General features: G+C 33.5%; 1 protein-coding gene across 1 annotated transcript in view; it reads left to right on the top strand.

Moving 5' to 3' along the window:
- Positions 1–9,948: 9,948 nt before the first annotated feature.
- The window catches only part of LOC120351672 (micronuclear linker histone polyprotein-like), a gene marked incomplete at its 3' end in the record, with an annotated part of 46,469 nt that continues 36,853 nt past the window's right edge, over positions 9,949–19,564 (top strand). The window contains 4 exon segments of the mRNA XM_039429620.1: positions 9,949–10,320; positions 12,803–12,951; positions 15,075–15,295; positions 17,956–18,136. Of these exon segments, the coding sequence (XP_039285554.1) occupies positions 10,293–10,320; positions 12,803–12,951; positions 15,075–15,295; positions 17,956–18,136 (579 nt within the window).

Below are 19,564 nucleotides of genomic sequence, written 5' to 3'. Positions count from 1 at the left end.
GGAAACGTGTTCTTTTTTGGGCTTTGAAATTTTAGGGTCCTTTAAACAGTAAGCCTGGTTTTCACTAGTAGAGTTACTTGGTCGAGTAACTGGCATACTAACTCTACCGAGCTAACTCTACTCTACTTACTTGGTCGAGTAACTGTAGTCACTACACTTGAGAATATTAGGTGAAGTGTGTTGTCTAGTGAACAGAGCTAACCTTAAAATGTCAATACTTTTTAATAAATTAACACTTGAACTCTTATCAACAATTTTTAATAGATTCATACTTTTTAATAAAATAACAATACTTCTTAAACTTGATAGCCTACAGCACAACTCTACTCTACTAGCTCGAGACTGTTTTCATTGACATAATAGTGGTAGAGTGAGAAGCGGTGGTGGGGGGAAGCAAGTGGTAGTGTACAATCCCACGATGCTATCCTACTCTATTCTACTAAAAACTAGTACTCTACCATGAACGCTTACATTGGGAGAGTTCACAAGATAGTTAGTACTTGCCCAGGGAGCTCTACCACTAACTCTACTAATGAAAACCAGGCTTAAAAGCTTAAACTTAAATGACGACTTGCCGACAATATTAGTAATTTTATAGTATACAAGTCGTAATTTCAGTGTTAAAACTTGATGAAACATATACAGCAGTTTGTAATAGAAATAGAGTTCTTGCAATTCAAACATAGAAATAATTACAGAGAACTTGAAGAAATAAACGTTCAAATAAATGGAGTGAATGTTGAACAACCTCTGTCTGTGAAATTTCTAAGTGTCTTGCTGGACCAGAACTTGTCTTGGGATAATTATATTGATCAATTGTGTTGTAAAATATCATCTGGAGTGTTTGCACTCAGGCAGATTTCAAGACTAAGTACTGGGAACACTATCTTAACATGTAAAGTCTATAATGCCCTCATATGTCGCATATTCGGTATGCAATATTGGTATGGGGTGGCTCCAGTCTCAAATATTTAGATAGTTTTTAAAATGCAAAAGAGAGCTGTGAGAGCACAGGTCTTAAGCCATTAGAGTCCTGCAGAGAGTATTTTAAAGATTTAGGGCTACTAACTGTGCCTGCATTGTACATTTTCGAAGTGATTATGTATGTAAGAGATAAAGAATTTATAAGAAACTGTGACATACGTACATAATTATGACACAAGAAATAAGAGTAAATTTTCTGCACAATACCACAGGACAGCTCAGTATGAAAAAAAACTTCTTATATGGGTATCAAATTTATGAGTAAACTGTCGTCAGCTTTGAGAGAAAATGAGAATAAGGATATTTTCAAAAAGCTATTGAAAAAATATATAGCAAACGGGGTATACTACAGTATCCAAGAATTTATGGATGGAGAATGAGGCTTTTGGGAGGGTTAAATTGTAATGTGCATTGTAGAATGTGATAAATATATTATGTTTATTTTGTAGCCTACTATTTTATTTTTTGACAAATAATCCTTCTTGACGATTTCCTATACTCTTTCAAGAGTCTCCAGGAAGAAAATTTAATCAAATCATAATGGATAGAGAAATTCAAGGCTTAAACTCAATTGAATCAGCTGGTTGCTAGAACTCAGAATGAACCACATTATAACAAGCGAGAGTTGATATGGATTTAATCCAGCTTTATGTAAAATTTCGTTTAAACTAGCACTTGATCTCTGAAATATATTTTGAGTAGCTGTACTCTCTGATTGGGATTCATTATTACAGTCCCAAAGCACTATAGCTCAAAGTAATAATTGGATACTGAAGAAAAAAATCCATTTAGAGTGAGTTAATTTAAACGGGCATGAATAGGAAGACTGACAGGCTGACAGATTTAATTGAATTTCATTAAACTGACCTGAGTCATCCTGAAGCAATAAATCTAAGCTTTCCTCAGCATCCATAGTACTGCAAAAAAATCGAAAAAACAGAATTAGGATAAATTTAAAACTGTTGTTAGGATGGATTTCTTTATTATATAAATAGCAATACATGGAGTGATCCGTGGTCTAGTGGATAGAGTGCTTGCGTAGCAGCATAGAGATCCCGGGTTCGAACCCCTCTCATTACCAAAAGTTTTTTAACCAGATCACTCCCGTGTTATCGGATGGGCACGTTAAACTGTCGGTCCCGGCTGAAGTATGACAGTCGTAAGGCCCATTGACGGCTTAAATTATATATTCAGGCGGTGGAACATTCCCGAAAGGAACTCCCCACCAACAAAAGCCATACGAATTTATTTTTATTTAGCAATACATGTTAGCTTTCATACCAATAAGTGATATAGTAAGGTGCCACTATGCTATGCATTGCTATGGTAATTTCATGCTCTGTATATATTGTAAAAATGGGAAATAAATTTTATTTATCTATATTTTTTACAGAGAAGCACTGATTGGGAGACAAAAACTAAGGATACTCCTTGTACTATTTCCTTCTCAAATTAGATAATTGATTTTATTTGTTTGATTAAAAATGGTATTGCTATCCTTGTCCATCATTCAACAAAGCGGATAGCACTCTCTCGCTTGCCCTGTTCCCAAATCATCTTTCAACAATGTAGAATTGATAATAATTTAACAAAATATTTCATCTGATTATGAAATTTACTATGAAATTATTGAAAAATAGGCTTTAATTTCATGCTTAATAAAATATAATTGATTATTTTAAACAAGAATGAACCGTTAATATTACATCAATAAACCTGTACGGTATTAGCTTTCTTCTATAGAAGGCATTGACAAGACAGAGGATCGGCAACGTTTTTTCCTATCTTTCTTCACTACGATAATAAAGTGCGTACAGATTTACGCGCCGCGAACATGAGTAATTCACTTTTAATCAGCTGATGCCAAGCTTTTTATATCTGTATCTTACCGTTTCTGTAAAAATACAGATATAGTCAGCTGATTAAAAGTGAATTGCTCATGTTCACGGCGCGTATATCTGTACGCACTTAACGTGGACCTCACTATAGCTAAAAGTACAGCGACTTAATCAACAAATTTTAAATTATAAATTGAAGAATTATTGGGAAATGAAATGTAATTTGGATGACTATAATAAGTTATAGCAGTGTGTTGTATCTACAGATTTGCTGTAAATATTGAGAGTATAACAGTAAATATGGCAGTCTATTGAGCAAGGTGGGGTGGGAAGAAATAGGCTGGAGTAGCCACATTCATAACATCTGATGAAACTAGCCAGAGTGAAGAGTGGAGCCATTAATCTCCAGGAAGCATCTGGAGGAGGTGTATTTTGCTATGTTTCATAGCCATATCAACTATGGACTTCAGTCACTACCACCGTAAACAAAGCCGTAGTGCATTCGTGTGACGTCAGCACAGTTAGGACTCATACACCAATAAAAATTCGTTGATTTCAGCTGATCTATATCAGCTAGTGTTTTTATTGGTGCAGGAGTCCTACATGTGCTGACGTCACACGAATGCACTACGGCTTTGTTTACGGAGGTAGTGCTTCAGTTGTGGGGACATGTTCCAGGTTGTAAAGATGTACTGCTCCAGCAGAAGACCGCTCTAAGGATCCTGGATTCGGCGGGCTACTTGGACCCATCTTTATCAAGCTGAGAATACTCACGGTATACAATCAATATATCTGACTCTCCCTGTTGCACGCAAGGAATAATTTCCACTTGCTCACAAGATGAGAAGACAGAAATTCCTGCAACACCACAGGAAAATCGAAAATAGACATCCCTTCTGCAGGCTGAGTGAGAGGGAGGATTGTGTTCCAGTACTAGCCCTGAGGATTTACTGAACTCCGTACCTTGCACATCCTAACACTCCTTCATTCCATAATTAAAACGAAATCTCCTTCCTATCTGTCTGAGAGCTTTAAGTTTCTGTCTGAGGTCAGTGTGCGAGCAACTCGTCGTGGGGACTCACTGCTGTCTTTTCCTATATACAGGACAGCAACTTTCGAAAAGTCGTTTACCATCACGGCATGCAGACATTGGAACAATCTTCCCGATGAGATTAGGAGTATTGAAGGACGTGCTCGCTTTGGGGTGGAGGTCAGGCGGCTGTTATTGGCGGTCTGCGGGGGTAGTGCGATGGTGGCTAGTTGCGATGCAATTGTGGGCTGTGTGAATGTTGTATGAATGATTTTTGCTGAATTTTCTTTGTATCAGCGTTCTTCCTATATTATTAACTTGAACTTATTTATTATTATTATTTAGTTATCTTGTAATTTATTGATTTACTTAATTTACTTTTGCACCAGACAAAATGGTTGATTTTTATTTACAATTTTATGCATTATTCTTAGTTTCATATTGTTATAGTTCTTTTGTATTATTTCTTATTGTAATGTATTATTATTATTATTTGCCTGTAAGGTTAGTGGTAGAAAGGACTTTCTAGTCCTAACTCCGCCTAATAAAGATTTTCATTTCATTTCATTTCATTTACAACGCTTTACATGACAGTGTGAAGAACTTGTTGACAGGAGTTTCAAGCAAAATCAAGAACTGATTAATAGAGTCAATAGATTGAAAGAATAAGACTTTGATATTGTCAATACCACTTTAGTCAATAGACTTCAAGTCTATGGACTTGGTTTTATTTCTCTTGACGTGTTCCCTTATGGACATGCCCTGGCGGCATGTCTGTGCTATGAACAGAACCATTATTATTATTAGTCCATTCTACTCAGTGGAGGAATAAATTGAGGCCACTAGAAACATCAGCTGAACGTCGAGTGATAAATATGATGCCTACAAACAAGGCCATCTTGATAAATTTGAAAGATTACTATTTTTAATTTTTTTATATGTTTGACTAAGTTTACAAACGTAAATAAGTGTATATTATTGACATAGTTTACATGTCAACCCTACGACAAGGACCAAGTCAGGTCCACTTTCTGACACAGTCAATCCAGATAATTATCTGGTCATGACTACGGAGAAAAGTATGAAGAAGTAAACAAGTAAGTAAGTATATTGTCAGACAAAAGATTTGACATAGGAAACGTTCCAGTAATACATTATTCACAAAACATAAATAGGCCTATTAATATCTAGGAAAGCATAGTATTTTATTTCCTCACCTTGCAGTAATTTCCGAAACTAGTTGGGTATCCGCAGTGGCAATTATTAATGCTTCTTGTTCCTTTTCCTCCTTCTCCTTTTCATCTTTTGTCTCCTTTTGTCGTTCTTCCATACTGAGAGAAGTTAAGTCGAAAATTCAATTCTGAAAATGTTTTTTCGTGGTATAAAAATCTCGACTAGTTTAAGAAAAAATGAAGCATATCAGATGAATTACAATAACGTTAATAATGTAATAATTAATATGTGCTTTTGTATGGAATACGATCACAATGACTCAATAATTGAAGAATGGCTTTCCAATTACCGTAGCTAATTGGCAGCTAATAAGATAGCAGCTAAAGCTGCGTTTACACCAAAGTTATCAACAAAATGTTTATTTTTGTCCTTATAGATTTTATTAGATTGAACGGAACTTGACAAACACATATGATCATCATGTGTATGATAAGTTATGTTCAATCTAATAGAATCTATAAGGACGGAGAAATAAAGATTTTGTTAATAACTTTGGGGTAAACGCAGCTTCACTCTATTTCCTATCAAAAAAACTAGGCCTATTTAACACGAGTAACATCAGGGCATCTTCCACAAAATAGGGATTAATATACAATAATAATAGAATACGATCGTAAATAACTCAAAACTTGAAATTTTTTTCAAGAAAGTCTTATCGAAAACCGAATCCAACTTGTTACATTAGTTGGTGCTTGTTCTCATACTGATAGTTATCAAAAAACTCATCAACTATCTAATATTGAACAGTGTTCAATGAAATATGTTCAATTTATTTCACAATTTTTAGTGAATAGAAGTAAAATTATAGAGTAATTGCTGTCAATATTAGAAGATATAAAAATTACCTTCGGCGTTTTGTTGAGCGTGAGCTACGGTAACACTATTATAATTTCAAATTTAGAGAATAGGATGAGGGCATATTTTAATTTTCAATTACGATGGAAACTTTTGAAAGCAGTTTAAAATACTTTCGTCACAATTAAAAATATAGACGAAGTATGGAAAATTTTACCAGTCAGTCACACAGAAATAGAATGTTCTTTTAGGTTAGTTAACGCAAATTTTGAAAGTTTTCTGTTTTTACTCTAATGGAGAAAAGGTGAACTATTCTCTATGCTACCTCAATATGTATTCTAATGGCATAGGCTATAAAGCCGGGTAATTCAAAAATAGAATAATTTATCGATTGAGAAAATGAAAAATTTTTTAACCGGTCGCATTAGACTATCTAATTCATTTTTACAATGGATTTGATTATTTTAAAATATATTGCTACCACTAAGAAATTATCTAGTCAATGGTTATTAGAGGTATTTTATCAATTTCTGAGATATTACCTAAAATGTGTAGCCAACTTATTGAGATTTTTCTGAATATAGGTATTGATAACCATTGGTTATATCAATTTGAAACCGATTCTTGGTCTACAGATCAAATTTTAAATGAAATTTAGCCATTCTAAAATATTTATAGTCCTATTACTACCATCAACAAATCATTCAGTAAATAGAAGATTATTTAAAAGTATAGTAGCTGGAAAATTTCTCTAGAGTAAAAACAATTGGGCTATATTTACCTATTCATTATAAGAAGAATGATTATTTTATTCTATGACACACAAAGCAGTGATTCTCATAGCCTATATATAAAAGACAGTCATCAAATTCATCATGGTTTTATGAAATTCACAAATTAATAGTACGAAGCCGAAGCAATATTAAATTTCATAAATCCAACAAACCCATAAATTTTATGATAATTCTCAAGTTGAAAATAGCAGGTACAGGTAGAATCTCTATGATCTGCAGATATCCGCTAACTAAAAAACATTATTTATTTAATTAAGTTTGTATAATGAATTGACATTTCAAGTATCTTCAATTACATTATATCATTCATTTATACACATAAGATGTATTTACTTCACACACACAAGAGAAGATACAAAGATAAAAATGAACACATGATAGAAAATAGCATAAACAATCAAGAAACTAATTAGAAAACAGAGGTGAATAAAAGGAATTAATATTAAAAGATTATTAATAAAATAATCTATATATATAAAAGCGAAATGGCACTCACTCACTGACTGACTGACTGACTCACTCACTCACTCACTCACTCACTCACTCGCATAACTAAAAATCTACCGGACCAAAAACGTTCAAATTTGGTAGGTATGTTCAGTTGGCCTTTTAGAGGCGCACTAAGAAATCTTTTAGCAATATTTTAACTCTAAGGGTTGTTTTTAAGGGTTTAAAGTTCGTCTTTTAGCATGTATATTCTTCTTCTCTCAATCTCTTAATTATAATTGAAATTTCCATATCATATGTTACTATAGAACTATAATCTAGATAGAGTACCTCTTCGAAACAGTTGTTAACTGGCAACTAAATTAATAATTTGTCAGGTTGGCATTAAGTTGAGTTGACTTTGTTAGGTTGGCACCAAGTTGGAGATTTAAATGCATTTATCGCGGAGGAATTGATTGGGCACTGCTACTTCAATCCTGGGAATATTATATTTCTAGCCGTCAGGCTCGCTTCGCTCGCCATATCCGTTTAGCCAGACGTTTAGTCTGGACCCCCGACTGGATCGTCCTAACATATGATAAAAATGCTCAAATGGAAAATGCAGGCGAGCGAAGCGAGCCTGCTGATCTCATTCTTGGACGATCCAGTCGGGGTCCAGACTAGACGGATATGGCGAGCGAAGCGAGCCTGACGGCTAGTCAAATTATAAATTCGAGTTATTTTTCAGTTCACACACAGTTTGGTCTATGGTAGGCTAGAATGTATGAATTTATAGGACTACTTTCTTTTATTTATAAAATAGTTATTATAGTACCCTTTGAAATTAATAAAATAATAGATTGAAAATACAAATTATAACAACTAGTTTCAGAGTTCACACCTGCATCGTCAGGTTATAAAACCTTAATCTATTATTTTATTATTTCAAAGGGTACTAAAGTTCTAAGGTAGGCTATTCAATCATAGCTCATGGCTGTCGTGCATAAGAATTACTCAAACAAGATTCATCTTTTTATTTGAATTTGAATTATTATTGGGTTAACAGGAAAGAGAGATACATTTTTACTATAGGGAGTAACATGCTGGTTCAGACATAGGAAAAATATTAGGCCAATTTCCTAAAATGTATGAATTATTAGCTACTTTCTTTTATTTATAAATTTTAAATTCAAATTTCATTCAACCATTACACTAATTAACATTTTTTATTATTTTTTGAGCTATCCAATAATCAACTGTATGTAATAATTATTTTAAATAAGATTCTGAATGCATCAAAATTAGTGTTTCCTTTCTCTCTATCAAACTTATAATATGCAACTCTGGTTGCGCACATCAGGCATGTTTTGCCCATGCAGACCATTTTCCAAAGATTTATTAGGCTCAGTGTATTCATGAAGTTGTATTTTTTTGTTGTTGTTTTATATTGAAAATGAGTACCGTACATAAGATTATTACTTTGTAAAGTGCATTTTTTTAAATATATATCTTTTGTCTGTCTTGTCAAAAAAAAACAATTATATAAGCTTATAAAATGGCCTTATACTCTTATGTGTAATATGGGAAATATACCCTTATGGGTACTACCCATAGTACCCTTTGAAATTAATAATTTTGCATTCTTAATCTATTGTTTTATTAATTTCGAAGTGTACTATCATTCTATTTTATGATGATAGCCCTATTTTGTATGAATAAGGATAAGGACAAATATCATTTTAGCTGGGAGAGACCAATTGACAGCCGTTTATGTTATGCCACTTTATACTTCCGTGTCAAGCTGTCTCCAAGTTTGATCAATACAGATCAACTCAGCAACTGGTGTGGTTGGAGTTGGAATTGCTTTGTTAAAAAAATGTTTCTAGCTTCCCCATCTAAACTACCGTAGGCAAGGAGAGTATTGTTTGTTACATCTATAACACACTAGTAGTTACAAGAGCAAGAAAGTTATCATCTAAACTACACCGTAGGTAAGAAAAGGGGGTATTTTTTGTTACATCTATAACACACCAGTAGGAGTTAGACGAGCAAGAAAGTTACCATCTAAACTATCGTAGTTAAGGAGAGTACGGTATAATTGTTTGTTACATCTTAACACACCAGTTACAACAGCAAGAAAGTTAACTGAGAAAATCAACTAGGTTGACTGCCGATTTCAAACTCAGTCTGTAAGTAAATCTGACGTGAATTTTACCGAATATTATTAACATATAATATATTTCTGATGTAAAGCTTAATTAGCTACAATTTTTTTATTATATATACCAGTAGGCTATCCGTAGTAGGTATCAGATAAACTTATTTATACTGAGGTCCACGTTATAATGGCAGTATTTGATTGACATTGGTGTTGCTATCCTTGTCTATTATTCGACAAGATGGATAGCACTATCCTTTTCTAGCTCCACAACGTTGCCAAATCCGTTTTTAACAATATAATTATAGAAATATAATTAATCAAGGCAGACAAATGGCAACGCTGTTTTCCTATCTTTATCCAATGTCATTATAACGTGAACCTCACTATAGTTGAACTTCAGTAGTATAATATGGTACTATGATAATTCATTCATTGAAAAAACACAGTTTAAAGCTGCGTTTACACCAAAGTTATTAACAAAATGTTTATATAACTTATCATACACATGATGAGCATAAGTGTTTGTCAATTCCGTTGAATCTAATAGAATCTATAAGGATTGAGTTATTAACAATTTGTTAATAAGTTTGGTGGTAACGTAGCTTAAGGAGTGTACCTATTGTTTGTTACATCTATAACACACTGTAATGGAAGCAATTGAAAGTAGTGTTATTGAAATTAGTGACAATTAGAACGTAATATTTTATTTGCTGGCTGCCTAGCATAGGCTACGGAAAGCTTGCATTTTTTCAACCGATGGACGAGGTGAGGATCTTTCTCAGGGATGGGAACTGCCTAGCTTGCATCCCAGCCTGGGAAAGATAGTTTCCATCCACTCGTCCCATCAACAGTTTCCGGCTCTTCTTCCCCCCTGCCGTAGTCTAGTTTTCCATGTGTAGGCCTAGGAAGAGTCGGACCTGAGACAAAAATTGCATTCTTTCCGTGCACTCTTGTTTTAACCGTTGAAGCGAACACAGCGCGCTCAGACATCAATTCGTTTCGGGAGTGTGGATCACCAAAATCATCGTTTAATGGATTTCTTCAGCATCTTCATTATGGGTGAGTCCCGAATATTAATCCTACTCAAATGACAAGGGGCGATCGAACTTTATTTGCATAATGATAGGGTTTTCTTGTTTATTTGTACCATTCCAAATCTCTTTCAATGTTTTTTTTGTATTAGGCTAGGCAGCCAGAGTAGAGTCAAAATTGTTGTAAAAATTTGGTAGAGAAAATTTTTAAATACAACAAATTTTCATAGAGTAAAAATTAGCTTTCTTTAACCACGTCTACCCTTTGGTAAAAACAGTTCATTAATATCTAATCTACCCGAGATATTACAACACCAATTATAAGAGCAAGAAATAAGCTAACTGAAAGAATCAACCGGGTGACTGCCGATTTCAAACACAGCGTGTAAGTAAACCTGATGGGACTTTACTATAAAATATTATTAATATATCACTAATGTATAACTGAAGTAGCTACACATTTTGTTATTATATACCCAGTACCTATATTAATGTCTAATGAATGTGAATGTGACAAAATAAAACTGTGTGTTTTTTCAATTATAGAAAAATTCCACAGTATCAATCCTCATTCAACAAATTTTATCAATAATTCATTCATAATGTAATACTGAACTGTAAATACTTTTTCTTATAAATGAATCGATTGATTGAAAATTTTCTTTGAAATGTGACTGATTAATAATTTGAATAGAACTTATTTTAATTTATTCTTCAATTATAAACAGAAGCAAATAGCTGTTTTCTTCTTTCAAATTCCACATAGCAATAAGCCAATTTTTTACTTTCCTTGCCCTATTACCATAGGTAAGGAAAGTATTGCTTTCCAAAAAAAAATTAAGGTAACCCAATTTGTAAATTTCTATACGTTTCAAGGTCCCCTGAGTCCAAAAAAGTGGTTTTTGGGTATTGGTCTGTATGTGTGTGTGTGTATGAGTGTATGTGCGTCTGTGTACACGATATCTCATTTCCCAATTAACGGAATGACTTGAAATTTGGAACTTAAGGTCCTTTCACTATAAGGATCCACGAACAATTTCGATCAAATGCAATTCAAGATGGCGGCTGAAATGGCGAGAATGTTGTCAAAACAGGGTTTTTCGTGATTTTCTCGGAAACGGCTCCAACGATTTCAATTAAATCTATACCTAGAATAGTCATCGATAAGCTCTATCAACTCTATCACAAGTCTCATATCTGTAAAAATTTCAGGAGCTCCGACCCATCAATGCAGATAGATTCCCAATTATCAGGCTTCAGATACAATTGAAAAAAAATCAAGTGGAGTAGATTGAGCATGAAAATCTCTACAATTAATGTTCAGTAACATTTTCACCTAAAATTGAAAATAAGCTTTTAATTCGAGAAAATGTGATTATTCAATTGCAAATTATTGTTGATTCTATTAAATCATTCACTATGAAGAGATAGCAGACCTCATGTGTGTCTCCAGCGTTATTGCCCTGTCACCAGCTGGCTCAAATCTTTGAATAGTAGACTTGAGATGCGCGGGAACACTAGCGTCAGGTGATCAATTTTCATAACGGCAATGAAAGTTGTGTGAGTGCGCCACACCAGATTTTTTACTTTGATGATTGAAGAGTGATGCCGGAAATTTTCAACCTCCACGCACATCAATATATCATACTTTTGTAAGCGGGAATTCTTCCACTACGGTACCCCCATCACTGCACAAAATATTTCAATACGGTACCTTATTGTACCAGTTTAGCAGTTTTAATGTAAAGTTTAACCATAGAGAAACAATAGCATAAGTAGATATCCAATGGTATAAGGCGTTTATGTCGCAACTTTTACTGTTATCTCAAGCCGATTACTATTGATTATTATCGAATTTTACTGTTTTGTTGGGGTGAGAGTGTATGAACGGCACAATATGAGAGACTACCAGCGTCACACAGCTTCACGGGAAAGAATTACATGAACTAGCGGCTTGAGATAACAGTAAAAGTTGCGACATAAACGCCCTATACCATGGGATATCTACTTACGCTATTGTTTCTCTATGGTTTAACGCAGTGAAAATTATTGAAAATAACAATTTATTACACTTTCCCATTGGAATTTTCTAGCAGATGATGTGAAAAAGTAGATTTTCATCTAAACGGGAAGAAACATATAGCGTTCAGTAATAAAGATCTATAGCATGAATTGATATTTTTAGTCTAAATTTGCCCAACATTGATTAAGATTTGCTTTGCTCCAATAGTATATATAAGTGGTACCTTGCTATAGTATCACGATCTATATTAACAATGTAATTACTAATCTCAAAACTTTAGGAGGTACTCTAACATAATACTATTAATTGTAATTATCTTTAATGAAAAAACCCACGTCATCATACTCTGTTCATGAAAAATTAATCTATTTATGATTTATATTTCTTTATCTATATTTCCAGTATTGTAATTGTATGTAAGAATAATAATAATAATAGGCTAAAATTATTATAATCTAATTGATCAATTTGTGTGTTTCATGCTCAGAAAAAATGGCCATCAAGCTTGACGATTTTCTCTCCAAAAAGAAAGAAGTCGCTCCAATTTTGGATTTATCTAAATGTACAGCGAATAGCAAAGAAGAGTTGAAAAAACTCTTAGAAAAAGTGCCTGAATTCCGCACGAGACCTGAGAAGGTATTTAAGAACCATATTTGATTATTAGAATAGAATAGAATGACTTCTTTATTTGTTGAAGTGGCGAAGTTTGAACGGTAATGTCTACTCTACCACTTAAGCACGTCGTTAGCAAAATATAAAAATACAATACAAAATATGCATAGATAATAAAAAAGATAGAAACAAAACATGACAATAAAATGTAATAAATATGAGAGTTCAATATTGAATGATAAAAGTCTTTGAAAATAAGTGTTTTTCAATAAACTTAATCACTTCAGTGCTGAAAGAAAAAGCCCAAAAATTTGAAACAAATATGAATGGGCAATCAAAAGTCAGTAGAGTTAAAGTAATGTCCGTACCTATTAGCCTATTTATTACCAGGTGTTTCAAAAAGAATAACCCAATTTAAACAGTTACATTTATTGAAAAAAAAAAATGGTATACACAAACCAATTCTACATAAAATTACTGACAGAAGTATCAAGTTTATGATGATGTATTATAAGTGTTCTATGTGCCCTCATTTTGAGGCTCGGACGACATCTAGACGGTAATCAAATTCAAATTCATCCCAGACTGTTCGCAAGATGTCTGACTTCTCGGACTGTAGCTACTGCATCATTACCCTGGCTTTCAGCTCATCAATATCAAGTGTTAAGGTAGAAACATAAACACGATCTTCAACGTTGTTCCTCTCTTAGCACTTGATATTGAGGAGCTAAGAACCAGGGTAACTGATGCAGTAGCTACAGTCCAAGAAGACAGACATCTTGCGAACAGTCTGGGATGAATTTGCGGCTACCGTCTAGAATGTCGTCCGAGCCTCAAAAGTGTCTGAGCTACTGTTTTAAATTGTGTTAAAATTAAATTCGTATGACTTTTGTTGGTGGGGAGTCCCTTGCGGCAAGGTCCCACCGCCTTAATATATAATTTAAGCCGTCAATGGGCCTTACGACTGTCATACTTCAGCCGGGACCGACAGTTTAACGTGCCCATCCGATAACACGGAAGTGATCTGGTTAAAAAAAATTGGTATTGAGAGGGTTTGAACCCGGGATCTCTATGCTGCTACGCAAGCACTCTATCCACTAGACCACGGATCACTCCACAAATTGGGTCATTCTTTTTGAAACACCCGATATATATTATATTTTGTAAGAATCTATATAAAAGTGAGATACTAGACGGTTGTTACACCATTATCGATCTCTAGTAAACTCAGTAATGTATGAATGATGAATGGTTTCTTCAAATAAGTGATTGAAGAGATACCTGATGTTGAACTAAATGAATTTGATGCACTATATCAGCAATATTTACTGCTTCCAACCCACATCGAACGATTCCAATACATCTATATAATATATAATCAGTGAGTGAGTGCCATTTCGCTTTTATATATTATATAAAAGCGAAATGGCACTCACTCACTGATTGACTGACTGACTCACTCACTCGCATAACTAAAAATCTACCGGACCAAAAACGTTCAAATTTGGTAGGTATGTTCAGTTGGCCCTTAGAGGCGCACTAAGAAATCTTTTGGCAATATTTTAACTCTAAGGGTTTAAAGTTCGTCTTTTAGCATGTATATTCTTCTTCTCCCAATCTCTTAATTATAATTGGAATTTCCATATCATATGTTACTATAGAACTATAATCTAGATAGAGTACCTCTTCGAAACAGTTGTTAACTGGCAACTAAATTAATAATTTTGTCAGGTTGGCATTAAGTTGAGTTGACTTTGTTAGGTTGGCACCAAGTTGAAGATTTAAATGCATTTATCGCGGGAAAATTGATTGGGCACTGCTACTTCAATCCTGGGAATATTATATTACTAGCAGTCAGGCTCGCTTCGCTCGCCATATCCGTTTAGCCAGCCGTTTAGTCTGGACCCCCGACTGGATTGTCCTAACATATGATAAAATGCCCAAATGAAAAATGCAGGCGAGCGAAGCGAGCCTGCTGATCTCATTCTTGGACGATCCAGTCGGGGGTCCAGGGGGCGGAGCCCCCTGGCTAGACGGATATGGCGAGCGAAGCGAGCCTGACGGCTAGTAAATGAATACGGTAAATGACATTCATATTTTAGTTTGCATATTACTTCTATCAATCATTATAATGTTTTTGTTATAAGATAAAGCCAGAAGACATCAAGATTCGTGAGAAAGATTTCACTTTTAAAACGCCGAAACGGGAGCTAAAACCTCCGAGCATTCGCGAATACCAATTTGTGGACCCGGTGCCAGCTGAGATGCGGGGAGTTCGCTTGGAGGACCTCAGCTCTGTCAACATTCCTTGGAAAATGCTCACAACACTGAGACCCAAGAACAAATTGGAGGATGAGTTTTTTTCCAGGTGGGTCAACATTATTCTTTTATATTGTTGCTGTTGCTAATATACCGGTACACAAATAACTCTCTTCAAAGTTATTGATAAAACATTTAGGAATATGAAAGGCTACATGGTTTTATAAGATATGTATTCATATGAATATTATTATAAATTTGATTTAATCGATTATTCTTTGCATGTACATTTTTAAAAATATTTGGCAGTTCGTCATATATAAGAACTAACAACAATAAAAACAATAAATTGTTCATAAATATAAACATCAACAAAGAACACAACAAGAAGAGCAAATCAATCAATTAGTTAAAAATAATCATGATTAAATGAAAATTCGAGTGAAATTCTGTAAATTTACATTTATGTGAATCAGTTAAGACAGTGGCGTAACGTACACCCCCGCTGCTCCCGCGGCGCGGGGGGCCCGGGCTAGGGCCTGGATAATATGTAGGCTAATTTGGGTTTTCTGAAAGAATAAAATACCCGGTCTAGGCGGGGGCCTGGGTTAGGGCCCGAAATGATAATTATATATTGCATATTTTAAAAGAAAAATTAAATAATCATGGAAGTAACTTTTGATAAAAAAGCAGAAGTTTTATTGTGGAAAATGACAGGTTTCATTCATTGTGTAAGAAGAAATATGCAATAGAACAATGTTATCAGTCTGGTTATAGAAAGCAGTGATTGCAGAACTTGGAGGCTTGTAGGAGACATTAAATTAAGGTTTTCATAAATTATTATCTTTATTATTTTAATAAATCATGAATCTTAAGACTACATACTACTTATTAACTCTAGTTCCAGCTCTAAAGGTTGGATTCTATATTTGTAGCTTAAAACATAATTCTTGACTTGAATTGTAAAATTCAATCGAGAACAAGTTTTATTTTTTCTACCAAGCTATGTAATAACTCATGAAAGATGTACGTTCACATTAGAGTTTAATGCATGGGATTAAGGGAGAAGGGGGCTGGAGAAAGGTGGTACGTTTTTAGAAGAGGGGCCCGGAGTTTTTTTTGCGGGGGGCCCGGTTTGGAAACGTTACGCCACTGAGTTAGGAATAATCATGATTAAAAGAAAATCCTTTAATGCTGCAAATTTCCATCTGTAAATAAGTTAAGATTTTAGTTTAGTTCTTTTATTAAGCAAGAAATTATATTTTTCAATAATTTCATAAAGAATTTTCATAATTGAGATGAAATATTTTGATAATAAATGATTAATTCTACATTGTTAAAAGACGATCTGGCAACAGAGCAAAGCGAGAAAGAAATAGCGCTATCCGCTTTGTTGAATGGTAGACAAGGATAGCAATATACCATTGCTAATCAAACACTGCCATTATAACGTGGACTTCACTATAGGCAGAGACAAAGAAAATAGGCAGAGACAAACTTACGCTTATCCTTTCTTGAAATAGGCCTGTTAGTACCTTTTTTTCAAAAAACTGTAACAGTTTATTTATTCATATACAAATACAATTGAGGTAAAAACAACAGGCATTTGCCCAAAACTGTTCTAAACCTTAATTTGGAATACACAGTCTAAAGGTTATGTAAATGATAACTTAATTCACACACTATTTTGAGTTCAAAAAATGTATCTACTACAATTTTGAATTTATCAGATTAATTAATTTAAAATTTATTACAAATCCAAACAAAATCTTCCTTCACAATATTCAATTTCAATTCAATTCAAATTTATTTATTCAAGTAAGTCACAATACATTCTGGTTCATACACGAATCTACAATAAATTACAGTACAACAGCTAATTATGCAACAAATTTCACATATTATGAAAACTTATTAATTACAATTAAGATTGAATGGAATGTTAGGATATTGATAATATAGTACCTATTGTAATGTAACTACATAAATCAGCGGTTTTTCAACAATGAATAAATGATAACTTTAATGAATAAATATATACCCCACTATAAATTATATGTGTTGGGGTATAAGTATTAGTTGCTTATTGCGTGTTATAATTACTATTTACAAACTTCATTCACTGATATATATAGGATTAAAGTTTTTTCTAATAAAATTAGTAAAAATTTATAATACACACAAAATTATGAAATTAGTAGATAAATATTATATTAAATATAATAAGAAAGGTTATTTTAGAAAAATGAAAACAGTAAAGGAGAAGATGAAGAATAAATAGTTTCAATATTTACAGTCTAACTAAATTTTCACAATTTTCCACCCCATATCAACCAACCAGGAAATAAACTTTTCTTGAACCTGTGTCTATTGAATTCTGCCCTAATGTAACTTGGTATTGAATTGTAAATTTTTGGTCCCAAATATATGTAGTTTCTTTGCCCAAATGTAGTGTTCATCCTTGTACTATTGAATGCGTGTTTCATGCCTATCACAATCACATAAAATATTAGAAATTTCACTTAAATCCACAAATTATACTCATGTTAAATTCTAAACATATATTTTCTGATTATATTTTATTTGTGTATAATAAAATATGAATAAATGAAGGTCTACAATTATTTATGACCACGTGCCTATTGCTTTTGTAGCCTGATAATGGTGAATAAAATGAATCTTGATAGGACATGATTTTAGTGTAGCCTACTCGCCATTGAGATTATGTTATGTGTGTGAGTTACATTAATATGTTATGTTATGTGTTAGGTTGGTAGAACTGGGCAAGCTGCGACTGCAGACAGAGGAGCGTGAGAAGCGCATCAGCGCCACCGACTTTGTGCGCAAGATGAAGTCGAAGGCGGGCATAGTCGAGACACGTGTCGTGTCCTGCAAGGAGTGCGGCGAGGAGTTCTGTGCCGGCGAGGCGTGTCACGAGTTCCTCTACGAGGTACGGTAACGCCAACAATATTTAATCGATGAAACTGATTAATAATAAATAAATGAATGTTCATTTCTCCAAATAATAAAAGTATTACATCAATATTACAGAAAAATTAGATATTTATAATTACAGAAATTTCTTTTAATGTGACTTCTACATGTTTAGTGTTGAAATTGACCTACTCCCTATGGCCGTTACCATGTTCAAGAGTAGGTTAAAATAATTTAGTAGAGTAGGTTATATCCTAAGACTCACTACAATGATATGGACCTTTCATATGACTTCATGAAGAAAAAACTCAGAAAATACATATATGCCTTTAGAATGATGAGTGAAATTCTGGATAGGAGAGAAATCAAAATGGCCTACTTTGCAATGTTCAATCCCTTCTAGAGTTTGGCATAGTAGCATGGGGGCGCATTGAGACAGCTCTGCAACCTCTCTTCATTGTCCAGAAGGCCATTCTGAAGGCAGGATTCAAAAAGAGCCTCTGTACCCAACAACACTCTTTTCAGTGAAAGCTCAGTATTGACAATAAGACAACTTTTATCAAAATACTATATACATTTATACTCAAATATGCACATCCTCAGGACCGTGACACATATTCGCAATACAAGATATGCTAGTAACATGGTATTGCGGCTATCGCCCTGCAGAAAGCTTTCTCTCAAACCAATTCCTTTTACATTTGTCATGTTCTATATCGAAACTTAACGTCCTATTTTCCACAACAAATATTATTCAATAACATATCCAAAACAGATTTCAAATTAAAATTAAAGATTTTCTTATTACAATTAGGAATAGATAAATCAGAGAATATTATTTCAACTAATTACAATAGTCACCATCAAAACTAATACTGATGATTTTTTGTGCTGAAGGGAGCCTATATCTGCAGTTTCATTCTTTTATTAAAGTTAACTTATTTAGTAACGAAAGGGATGAGAATATTATACATAAAAATTATAAATTCTATATTTTTCTGATACTATATATTATTTCTCTCCCTATAAAAACATGTTTTAGTAACTCTGGTCTGCGCACAGGCATCTAGCCCATGCAGACCATTTCATATTATCATTGTGCTCATTTCCTTAAATATATTTGTGTTTCTCATCGTTTTCCTTAAAACCTGATCCACATTAAGATTTATAAACTTAAATTTGAAATTTAAATCAATACTTTCATTTATTTTACATAAAATTTCATTGACACTTTACATAAAATTTATTTTACTTATAAATAAATATACGGTAATTTTGTTTCTAGGATGATGTTGTAACACAATGGTTATTAAGTTTTTTTTTGTATGACAATGAATGAGCACAGCATGTTTTATTTTGTTAAATGATTTTTTTTTTGAAATAAAGAAACTTTTGTCTGTCTGTCTGTCTGTTGAAGACTGAACATTTTGTGAAGTGAACAACT

This window comes from Nilaparvata lugens, chromosome 5, assembly GCF_014356525.2.
Source record: "Nilaparvata lugens isolate BPH chromosome 5, ASM1435652v1, whole genome shotgun sequence".
Taxonomy (NCBI): Eukaryota; Metazoa; Arthropoda; class Insecta; order Hemiptera; family Delphacidae; genus Nilaparvata; species Nilaparvata lugens.
Note: the sequence above shows the minus strand (reverse complement) of the source record. Positions and strands in the feature narration are given on the sequence as shown.